The following is a 12,734-nucleotide window of genomic DNA, read 5'->3' on the forward strand; positions in this document are numbered from 1 at the left end:
GACTCCCCGATATTTAATAAAGGCATCCCCCACGGTAGATCCATTATTATATATTTACTATATATTTAGTCATCTGTTTTGTCTTGGTATGACCTGTCCTGCTGTAAGTAGCTCTTGTAGTTTGTCTTTTATTGCTCGTATTTTATTTGTTTTTATCTGCATTATATTTTCCTTGTTAAGTTAATTCACAATAATTCACAATACTTTAATATTGTAACAAAAAATGATGGCTTTAGACTGACTCACTTGTTGTGTAAGTTCCTTTGCTTGGAACTAGGTAGTTGAGCACTAGTCCTCCACCACAGTCTAGATTCCGTGCACTGCTAACAACTGTGGCACATGTATACACATAATAGCCATCAGATCCTGGGGGGCTTCCACTGAAATTCCTCAAGGTTTCATTGCTGGTATCACTGAACATATTACTAAAGCAGTAATAGGCCACATGGACTCCACTGTTATTAGTGAAGTGATACCATCCTTCATGCAAGTTAATGTCATAAAAAGTAAAAAAGGTTGAGTTAAAAGCAGAATTCCACCTTGTGCCATATAGAGTCTTAGGAACCAGGCAAACATCTGAGAACAAGAGGATTGAAAATGAGTAGTTTATTTCAGAATTGTTATATGCATAACACATACACATAGATTCAGAATTACAAAAAAATATGTTATTTCAGAGATTTGATGAACACTACCATAGTCAAGGCATTCTCCCCACTGTCCATCTTTGGTGTAGTTATCAGTCGTACTGCACCATGGGTTAGGGTGGTCAAAAGTAACACAGTCACTGTAATTAGTTCCATTGTGAAAGAATGGAAAAACACATGGAGCTCCTTTAGAATTTCCATCAACTGTGACATTGTCTGAGCAGAAAAAAATAAAATAAAATAAATAAACAGGTTACAGGTTACATGTTGAAAGCACACTGATCCTGCGCAAGTTTTTCATGCTTCACATTTATGTTGGTCAATGAACAAGAAGTAATAAATGTTTCATGCAACTTAAATGCAAGTAAATGCAAAATCTCATTTAACACAATTAAAAATCAAATTATCTATATCTTTTAACCATATGAATGTTATGTTTTATTATGTTTTACCATATTGGGAATTTGCTTAGAAACACAATTATGGGGACGTTGTCTGAAAATGTATGTTTTATATATTGGTTTAAAACATTTACTACTATAAGTCAAACTAGCATGTTGTTTAAAAAACTGCATACTCAGTTAATGGTCTATAAAATACCTGCAGTAAACAGTTAGACTATGACGGGGGGTTGTGCAGTGTCATCATGGACTCCCCGTGGAAACCCACAAATATAGTAACAGTTAGCGGTGTGAGTCTGGTCCCCAAAGTGCTGCCTCCTGAGCCCCACCTCCTGTTCCACAGCGAGGCCACTGCACTGCACCTGATGTTCGACCCTGGCAGCTGTCAGTGACGATGATGAGGAGGAGCAACAAAAACAGCTGTCTCTTTCTCTCTGAGATCAGGTGTGCTGCCCTTAGAGCCCCTGTCTGCTCATTTTCATGATTTTCTTATAACAATTATCTATAGGGTTTGTGATGTTTTTACAGTTAACTGAGAGAGAAAGAATAATGTTGGTCTTTCTGAGATTTTTAAAATCAATATTTCTGCCATTTTCTTCAGTTCATTTTGAGTTGGATGGGAGTAAATTTGGCACAGGTGACATTAGATCTCCCAAATATATATATATATATATATATATATATATATATATATATATATATATATATATATAATGTCAGCTACTCACACTCCTCTCCCTTTCATAGAGTTACTGATCTGCTGCTGCTCTGAATCTCAACCAAAACTCCCAGTAAGTAGGTTATTTAAGCTTTTTTAAATTTCTTTACCCGCTAGGGCCTACAAATGTGCCAGTGCACCAATTTAGATGTTTCTTGGTGTTTCTATTCTATTATCTTTGTGATAAGGCAGCGCAGAAATACAGTTCAAACAGTTCCTGAATCTGCAGAGTCGCCTTTTTCATTCAATTGTATCACAAAATCGTACATGACTCATATCCAGAGTTATGCGCCAATGAAGACATGTTGAGACACACACCATCTGCCTCTCACTGTGTGTAACAAGTCTGTCAACAAGTGTGTCTGTCATCCATCTCTCGCCCATATTGATGGATTCGTGTGTCACACGCGTTGATGGACACACAGGAAATCATTAAGGCCTTACCCATCACATCGAAAACAAGTGTTGTGTAAAAATCTTGCAGCTGCTGAATAAAATTTAGAAAATTTAGAAAAGCTTAAATAACATACTGACTGGGATTTTTGGCATAGAGCTGGCATACAGTGAAGAGGCTTATGGGAGGCATGTGCCCCAATGAAAAGAGGTACTGTTTGATATTGGTTGTGTTGTTGTTAGTTAAAAGGTATGTGTATGTGTTCTAGGTGTTATTCTGTGTTAGGGAGTGGGTTTAGTTGGGATTGTTGTGTGTGTGTGTCACTGGTAACATGAAGCATATGTGGCAAGTGATGACCTCCCCCCATTAGTTCAGTGTCGGGTATGTACCTATTTCTGCCTGTTGTTCATTAAAGAACTGTTCTCAGATCAGAATCATGGCTTCAGTTGATTCTTCTTTTGATTGCCATTACAATAATATATTGAAGCAATCTTAATTATGCCTTGTTGATCTTGGCATTGTGAGTACAGGCTTATGCTCTTTTATTTTGAATAGGCACTTCAACTGGCAGCAAGAAATATTAAGTAGAGCACTATCTAAGTATGAAAAACAGGAAGGGGGTAATGCGAGAGGATACAACATATGAATTCTTTGGCTACACTGGATTGTTCTCAAGCATAAATTGCCCGTTTAAGGTCTTGCCACAGCATCTCAGAGGTGGACTTGTTTGTATGTTTCGGATCATTGTCCTGCTGCATAACCCAACTGTGCTTGAACTTTAGGTCACAAACTGATGGGCAGATATTCTCCTTCAGGATTTTCTGATAGAGAGCAGAATTCATGGTTCCATCAGTTATGACATGTTATCCAGGCCCTGCAGAAGCAAAGCAGCCCCAGACCATCACACTACCACCACCATGTTTGACTGCTGGTATGATGTTCTTATGGTGGAATGCAGTGTTAGCTTTACACCAGATGTAATGGGACCCATGTCTTCCAAAAAGTTCCGCCTTTGACTCATTAGTCTACAAAATGTTGTCCCAAAATTTTTGAGGGTCCTCATGATGTTTTGGCAAATGTGAGACAAGTCTTTGTGTTGTTTTTGGTAAGCAGTGGTTTGTTCCTTACAACTCTCCTATGGATGCCATTTTTGCCCAGTGTCATTCTTATTGTGGAATCATATATGTAACGTTATATGGCTCACCAGACCACCACATGTTTTAGGGACAGAGGACCCAAGTGCCAAGCTTCTGTACTTCAGCACCTGATGAGTCTGGGGATCGAACCCGGGCCCTATTGGTGCTGCGCGAGCGCTCTACTGCTCCACCACCCGTTTTTGTCAGGTGGGAAAAAGAACAAAGGACGCCAGGGGAACTGGCTTTCCCAGAAGTTGAGGGAAAATGAAGTAACTGAAAAAGGACAAATGACTTTCCCAACAGAAACAGAAAAATGACTTTTGTGTTTTTTTTTTTGTTTTGTTTTTTTTTTTTGAGATCAGATGATTAGATGTTTGTCTGGGTTTTTGAGACCTCCTGAATGAGTTGATGATGTGCTTTTGATGAAATTTTGGTAGGCTGGCCACTTCTGGAAAGGTTCACCACTCTTCCAAGTTTTCTTCATTTGTGAATAATAGCTCTCACTGTGGTTTGCTGGAGTCCCAGAGTCTTAGCAATGGCTTTGTAACTCTTTCCAGATGGTGGATTTCAAAGACTTTGTTTCTCATCTATATTTTAATCTTTTTAGAACGTGGCATTTTGTGCTGCTTCTTGAGACCTTCTAGCCTGCTTCACATTACCAGACAGGTTCTATTTAAGTGATGTTTAGATTCAACAGGTCTTGCAGTAATCATGCCTGGGTGTGTCTAGTGAAATTGAACCCAATAGTCAATTGAACTTTGTTAACTGGTTGATTTAGTAGCTAGAGGGCAATTACTTTTTCACATACTGCCAGGAAGGGCTCAACTACATTTTTCCTGCAGTAAATGAGATCAGCATTCATGAAACAGCATTTTGTGTTTACTTGATTTATCTTTGTCTAATATCAAAAGTAGTTTAATGACCAAGTGTGACAAACATGCAAAAATAGAAGAATTCGGGAAGGGTCAAATACTTTTTTCACACCACTATATATACTCTGCGCCTTGTGGTAGATATTACTAAGTTTATTTAATTAAAACTTTATTTGACATTTTTTTTTTTTAGATTTCAATAAATACATATTATTCCCTAGTTCTTACTGTCCCAGTTGTTGTCACATTAATTAACATATTAAAAAACTGCTTAATAATAACTTCATGAATATTGAGATTTAACCATTACATAACTACTACTTATCCATTTATTAATGATTGTAAACTAGCTAATAAAATCTAAAATCTTCTTTTTTTATCATAACTTAATGATTGATTGTAACATTACTTAGTAATGCTTATTATTCTCTTAAATACCATTAAAAGACTAATAGGTTAATTACCATCAAGACAAAGTTTTACCCAGTGCCATTTTAGAGGAGATATTAAAAAAATGAGCATCACATAATGCGACTATGTTGGGGTGACTAGAGTTTATCTTTGGAAGGCATACTTTTCTCAGCTGTTTTAGGGATAAACATTTAATTCCTTTTCAGAGACTGGATAAGCTAAACAAAATAAACTAATTTTATAACTTCTATCAACTGACTTTCTTAAATTTTAAACACTGTACCACATTTAATTCAGTGTAACATGCCTTAGGGCTTTACTTACGGTAAAATGGAGCTTTACCCTCTTTGAGGAGGACGCTGGAGTTTGCAGTTGTAGGTAGGACAGTATTTAGTACGAGAACAGTGACCCCTGCTGGAGAGATACAAACAGCTATATTCAATGGCAATACAAGTGTGATAATTTTCCCTAACTAAACTGCAGTCCAAAAACAACTGCTGTGCGGCTATTGCTTGAAGAGGTTTTAAATCAACATTTTTTTTTTCTTGCCTGCAAGTGGAACCTGTGTTATATACACACTCTTTTCTAGTTCTGACACTTTCACTGGTGTAAAGCAATACAATCATAATCCAACATTATTTGTAATTTATAAAAAAAAAAAAAAGAAAACTGAGAATAAAAAAGCAAAACAGAAAAATGTAGGAAATTTTTAGGAAAATTTAGGAAATAATTTAGGAAAACACTGAACTCTTCTTTGTGAGGTAGATTGTATCCACAGAGTGGAGTGGATGAAGTGAGCTGTTTTACAGAAAGAAGGAAAACTTTTGGAAAACAACCCAGTGAAATTCAGCATCTGGTTCTCATTGTCCAGCTCTACATCACTTTAAAAGAAAAATAAGATCCACAATGGGCAATGGTTAAGTTCTAATTGGGTAATCGTGGGGTACATTTCCAAAGTACTAGATAATGATTTTGGGGCATGATATTGAGTTCCAAGACAGTTTAACTAAATTTCACTGAAATGCCAAACAGGTTCTAACTATGAACTAAGTAGGTGTGTAGAACTCCAAAGTGCTGTGTAATCATTTTGGGTAAAATCATTACAGTCTAACTAAACTGCACTAAACCCCGAAGGTTCTTGTTATTAAGCTGAAGAAGTGATATAACATAAAATATCTAATAATTAAGATAATTATTTGAGTAACCCTGCTTGAAAAAATAGCATGCTAGTCAAAAACATTCCATGTTGGTCAAAGCTATTCTATGCTGGTTTATGTTGGTCTTATGCTGGTTTAGCTGGTCACCCAGCTTGGCCATACTTGCTGCCCAGCATAGCAGTAATAAAAACACAACATATGCTGGTTTTGCTGGTGACTAGCATTACTGGTCTAGGCTAGTTTTCTAGCAGGAAAACTACCCTTTCTCAAATTGCATTGGGATTACATCACTTAATACTTCCTGAAATACTCTAAATTACTTCTAAATTACTTTCTAAAATGCACACAAATCTGTACTGACTGGAAAGTAAAGGGAAATTAATTTCAGTGCTTCATAAGAAAAAAACAAAAAAAAAAAACAAAAAAACCTTGGCATCCCTGGCTATATAAAAAGGTGGTTTAAAGACAATTAAAGACTGTACATGCATACCCATCCACTAGCTAGAAACAAAACTGAATCTGTGTTGTATGAGAAAGCAATGATTCTTTCAATTTTACTAAGTCCTTAACATTTACTTAGACATTTAATGTTTTATTTTCCTTTTTCAATGTGTGACATTACAGTGAAATGTATTGTGTGTTTGTTTGTTTGTTTGTTTGTTTGTTTGTTCTCACCACCTTTTTAGGCACTTCAGTGTAATTAAGTTACACTGTCTTCTTATTTACTTTCATTTTGCCCAAAATAACTGTGCAGCACTTTGGAGTTTGTACCTTACATTTACCAAGTTAATATCTAGAACCTGTTTGACATTTCAAAGAACGCATTACACTGCAATGGAAGAACTACAGCTTCCTTGGCTACTTCATGTTGTCTGCAGAGATGAATAGAGTGGCCTACCCCATTAGGATACTTTTGGTCTAAAGTAAAATAATAAAGCTTGAAAGTGAGAGGGGTGAGCAAAAGCAAAGCAGCAGAGAAGCAGAATAAATACAAGAATGAAATGAAACCCAAAAAAATCTAATTAGCAATTAGAATAACTGAATTGGATTGGACAAAATTATTTTCTTATTATTTATATTATTGCTATTATTATTATTTACCACTATGGGCCTATAGTGGGCATAAGGCCTGGGAGATAGGGTGATGTAACTGGATATTGGCAATGACTAGCACGTGACCTGATGCAGATCTTTGACATGTGATAGTCAGTGTACAGCTTGTATAGCAGTACAGATTTACTGTCCTCTGAAAATAACACACAGCCATTAATGTCTAAATAGCTGGCAACACAAATGAGCACACCTCACAGCGAACATGTCCAAATTGTGCCCAATTGTGTCGTTGTCCCTCCCTGGTGTCATGTGACACATTAGAGTTACAAGGTTCCAGGTGTGAATGGGGACCAGGGCTGTTAAATTTGGTGTTCTTGGTACAATTCGCTCATACTGGCCAATGGATATTCAACATGACACCTCATGGCAAAGAGCTCTCTGAGGATGTGAGAAATAGAATTGTTGGTCTCCACAAAGATGGCCTAGGCTATAAGAAGAAGAAGAGGCAGGTCAGCCTGTCAGTGCTCAGACCGTTTGCCGCACAATGCATCAACTCGGTCTGCATGGCTGTCATCCCAGAAGGAAGCCACTTCTGAAGCTGAGGCACAAGAAAACCCGCAAACAGTTTGCTGAAGACAAGCAGTCCAAGAACATGGATTACTGGAATCATGTCCTGTGGTCTGACGAGACCAAAATAAACTTGTTTGGCTGAGGTGGTGTCCAGCATGTGTGGTAGTGCCCTGGTGAGGAGTACCAAGACAACTGTCTCTTGCCTACAGTCAAGCATGGTGGTGGTAGCATCATGGTCTGGAGCTGCATGAGTGCTGCTGGGAGCTGCGGTTCATTGAGGGAAACGTTAATTCCAACATGTACTGTGACATTCTGAAGCAGAGCATGATCCCCTCCCTTTGGAAACTGTGCCACATGGCAGTTTTCCAACACAATAACGACCCTAAACACATCTCCAAGATAACAACTGCCTTGCTGAAGGTAAAGGTGATGGACTGGCCAAGTATGTCTCCAGGCCTAAACCCAATTGAGCACCTGTGGGGCATCCTCAAGCGGAAGGAGGAGGACTGCAAGGTGTCTAACATCCACCAGCTCTGTGATGTCATCATGGAGGTGTGGAAGAGGATTCCAGTAGCAACCTGTGCAGCTCATGTGAATTCCAAGAGGGTTAAGGCAGTGCTACATAATAATGGTGCTCACAGAAAATATTGACATGTTCACTGTGAGGTGTACTCTCTTGGGTTGCCAGCTATTTAGACATTAATGGATGTGTGTTCAGTTATTTTCAGAGGACAGTAAATCTATTCTGCTATACAAGCTGTACACTGACTACTTTAAGTTATAACCAAATTTCATTTCCATAGTGTTGTCCCATGAAAAGATAATAAATATTTGCAGAAATGTGAGGGGTGTACTCACTTTTGTGAGATACCGTATATAGTATAGATTTGCTTAAAGTTAAAGTAAGATCAGAGTGAGTCTGTCTAGGTGTGGCTGTGGTATGGATTGTCTGTGGAGATCTTGATAATGAAGATGATTCAGAGATGTAGTGACTGGCCCATAGACTGAACTTTTGTACCTCGGCAGCTGTGAGAAAAAGAGTGGCGTGGGTGGGTGGAGTCCTTTAAAATCCTCCTGGTCTTCCTCAGGCAGCAGGTTGTGTATAAATCCAGAAGGTTGAGAACTGGACCCAGGTGATGTGCTGGGCTGTCCACATCACCCTCTGCAGAGCTTTCTGTTCGATGGTAGTGCAGTTTCCATACCAGGTGGTGATGGAACCTGTAAGAATGCTATCCATAGTACATGTGTAAAATGTACTGAGGATTGGGGGCTCATGCCAAACCTCCCTAGCCGCCTGATGTAGAAGAGGCACTGTTGTTCCTTCTTTATCATCAGTGTGGTGTGTTTGGTCCATGTCAGTTCGTCTGTGATGTGAACACTGAGAAACGAAGCTGCCGACCCTCTCTACAGTGGCTCCATTAATGGTGATGGGAATGTGCACTTTCTCTTGCTTACTGAAGTCCACAATGAGAGAGGATGTTCTCCTGGCACCAGTGTGTCAGGAAGCTGACCTCCTCTCTGTAGGCCTCTTTGTTGTCATTGGAGATCAGGCTCACACTTGTGGTATCATTTGCAGATTTGATGATGACATTGGAGCTGTGTCTGACTGAACAGTCACGGGTGTACTAAGAGTACAAGAGAGGGCTGAGCACACAGCCCTGAGGATCTCTGATGTTAAGGGTCAGGGTCAAAAACAACAGTGATATCATCAACCACCTCCATAGGGCAGGGTTGAGGTTATCACAATCAGCTGTTTGAAAAGGACTTTGAGAGCAGAAATTTAGAGGCCATACCACACTGTAAAAATGACCCCACTCATACTCTTGGGTGACTTCAACCTTCCCTCAGACAAGCTGCAGTCATCCTGCCTCTTACCACTGCTATCTTCCTTTGACCTCATCCTCAACCATCCTCCTCCAATGCACAGAGCAGGCAACATTCTGGACCTGATATTCAACAGACCTACCTCTGTGCTGGATGTCACAGTAACCCCCCTTCACTGCTCTGATCACCGTTTTCCCACTGTCCCTCCCTGCTACTCCTGTCTTTACCACTCATTCACACTCTCTTACTCGGCACAACCTGCACTGCCTTCCTCCCTTGTCTCTCACTTCAACTATCCTGACTGCCCTTCCCCATTCTGACTCATTTTCTTCCTTTCCTCACTCTCATCTGCAATTAACCTTCTGTGTCCAGGCCAGCAATATGAGGCCAGCCCCCTTCCATTTTCACATATAGTTTCTTTTTAGCATTTTCACAAAACTTATTGCATCTAAACTGGTTTTAATGATTGATCCACTTCAGTATGCATTTCACCTCCTGAAGACAAGACTAAAGGGGGGATCCCTAAAACAAACAACTTAAACTTATTTAGTTGAACTAGATGTAAATATCAGAAAATAAAGGCAGAAATTCTGATCTCTGTTTTCATATGCATCTTTTAATTTCAAATGCCTTCAGTGTGCAGCAAAAACAAAACACAACAAAACAAACAAAAAAAAAAAACCTAGCCTGGAGCAACAAAAATGTCAGAGGGGGCTAGATGTTATGTTTTTTAAATTTCATTTTACATAGATTTACATACAATTAGAATTTATGTATATTTGAAGTAGAATTACAATGTCAAAAATTAATACATGAAAATAAATTACTTAGCATCACTCCCTCCTGAACCACCAATACACTCTCACACATCCATCTTACAGTACTAAATCTAGGATTTAATGAGAGAAAAGTTTACATTTTTCTTTAGTTCTGTGCTTTAATGTATTGTGGTTGATTAGCTAGGGTGACCATAATTTGGTTTTCAAAAAATGAGGACACTCAGGGCAGAAGAGTGGCAAGGGGCAGACTGTAGAAAGAAGCCGTAGAAGACTGAGCGGACTGAAAGGAGCAGATCTTATGGACATTAGTGATGGAGAGGAAAGTGAGGGAGAATTGTTTAATTGTTCAGTTAAAATTATTATGAAAAAAAAAAAACACTCTTTCTGATGACATCAACTGAGACTGAATGGATCCATAATCTCAGTATTTGAATAATATATTTAGGACCTTGCAGCTAATCTAGACAGAATTTGCTTGATCGGGGCCTGCATGGAGTCAGTTTTAACAGTTATAAAGATGATGGACAGCTACACATATCTGTAGTACCAGATGTCACTACTTTAGATAAGCTGTTAACCTTGTTTATAGCATTTTTAAACACAAGCTAAAGTCAGAAGTGCCAAAAACCTGCCTGTGACCTTCAATGCAGACAACACTGCATCAAAAACCAGCATGCTTCTGTTATGGATATCACAGCATGAGCTTTGAAAAACCATTATCAATAAACATCGTTTGTCGCTGCATCCGCACAAGTATAAATTCATCAGAATTTTAATTCAGTAACTGAGTAAATGTAACTAGTTACTACCCACCCCTCATTTTCTAATGAGTCGATAATAACAGCAGGACTAAAACATAACAACTAAAACAAGGAAAAATAACCAAAAACTAGAAATTAAAACAACTGCCAACAAAAGCCTGTTACATATACCATAATATACTATTCCCACAAATAAGGACAATTTTATAAAAACATTTTATACAAAATATATAAAAGTCCCCTTGTAAACCCACTTTTGCTTAAAATGACAGAATACATTACTCACTTGTAAAAAAGATGTTGATATTCACATTCATTTTTCTAAATCCGTCTGCTGATTCTCATCCACAGTGAACAGATAAGAGTTATGTGAGAAATGAATCTGAAGATATGTGGCTGGGATTTTAATGTCTGGAATTCTCCGTAATTTGCATTTTGTAGGTGTGACTCTACAGGCTGTGGAACTGTTTTTCCATGAACAATGCACTCTAACATTCTTCAGTGAATGCTACAAGCAGGATACAAACATGAATATGCAAATTCATCTGGGGCTGTTATGCATCCACACATGCGTGTCTTCTTCACTGGAATGCATGTTTGTATATGTTTTGGAAAACCGCAGTGTGTGGTTGATTCCTTTGTATTTCAGTCAAATGATCCTTTCCTATGGTGGGTCTTGAAGTTTTGGGGATCTGATACTTTTTTATACATTTCCAACCAGTGGAAAACATGCTCCTGTCCCAACTTTTTCAGAATGTGTTGCAGACATTAAATTTGAGTGTATACTTATGAAAACAATAAGGTTCATTAGATAAAACATTTAATATAATGTTTGTGTACTGTTTTGAATTCAATAAAGGCTGAATAGAAATTGCTAATTACTGCTTTCTGGTTTTATTGCCATTTCACACGCTGTCCTGACATTCTACGATTTTTGCTGATCAGTAATTTTACTATAATGTTACTGTACATTCATGAACACTACTTCATGTATACGTAGGTATTTTAATTAATATATGTGTGTATATATATATATATATATTATATATATATATATATATGAATGCTAAATTACACTTTGAACTATTATGAATGTAATGTAGATCTCTTGAGTAGGCTTTCCATACCCATAGTATCATAGGCTGTTTATTCCCTGAACAGATTTTAATTTACTTATGAACATGAACATGTGAACTGTACTGTTAACAAATACATTATGTAATTTGTGTAAAGTGCTACCCTCTGTTCTTCTCTTTTTGGATATTTTGGTCTAAAATTAAATGCTCAAGCTCCAAAGTGAGAGGTCTGAGCAACAGTAAAGCAGAACAGGAGCTGAACCAACACAATTAAATTAAACCCCCAAAAATTGATAGACTAAAGTAGAACTAAATACTCTAATTTTATCACCAATATACGTTAGTAGAAGTAAAAGTATTATCATTCGAAAATACTCCGAGAAATACAAATTTTACTTCAGTAACCAACTAAATATAATTACTTACTACCCACCCTCAGTTTCCTAATGTTATTTGAGATAATTATAGCAAAACTGAAACATCAGAAAATAATTTAAAAAATAACCTTTTTAAATGAACTGTGTAGCATTTTTGCATAGAAAACTGTTTATATGGATATGATAACTGTATAAGATAAATGCGTGAAAGTGAATGCTACAAACAGGACAAAGGCTGCTGCATGTATGCATACTTGTGTGTTCTTCACTGGAACTATATTTGAATATGTTTCTGAATATAATATTCTGTGGTTGTTTCCTTTGTATTTCAGTCAAATGACCCTACCTATGCTGGTTCTTGGAGTGTTGGGGATCTGATACAATTTTTTATATTTCCAACCACGTTTCATGTTCTACAATGTCTTTTTTTAAATATATACTTTTATTGAGCCTTTTGTTCCAGAAATATATAGACAGAGCTATATATCAGTCAAAAAGAGGGCAGAAATTGTTTTTAAAAAAGAAAGAGCAATCCAGAAAACTCATAGATAGATATAT

General features: G+C 37.5%; 1 protein-coding gene across 1 annotated transcript; it reads right to left on the reverse strand.

Annotated features, from left to right (window-relative positions):
- Nucleotides 1–232: 232 nt before the first annotated feature.
- Nucleotides 233–11,084, reverse strand: LOC118800586 (secretory phospholipase A2 receptor-like). Its single transcript, XM_036560857.1, has 4 exons — nucleotides 11,010–11,084; nucleotides 4,904–4,993; nucleotides 696–863; nucleotides 233–576 (listed from the first exon to the last, which is right to left on the reverse strand). The coding sequence occupies exons 1-4, from the start codon at nucleotides 11,038–11,040 to the stop codon at nucleotides 233–235; spliced, it is 633 nt and encodes a 210-aa protein (XP_036416750.1). The 5' UTR covers nucleotides 11,041–11,084.
- Between the last annotated feature and the right edge of the window lie 1,650 nt (nucleotides 11,085–12,734).

The sequence above is a fragment of the Colossoma macropomum genome, unplaced genomic scaffold, assembly GCF_904425465.1.
Source record: "Colossoma macropomum unplaced genomic scaffold, Colossoma_macropomum, whole genome shotgun sequence".
Classification (NCBI taxonomy): domain Eukaryota; kingdom Metazoa; phylum Chordata; class Actinopteri; order Characiformes; family Serrasalmidae; genus Colossoma; species Colossoma macropomum.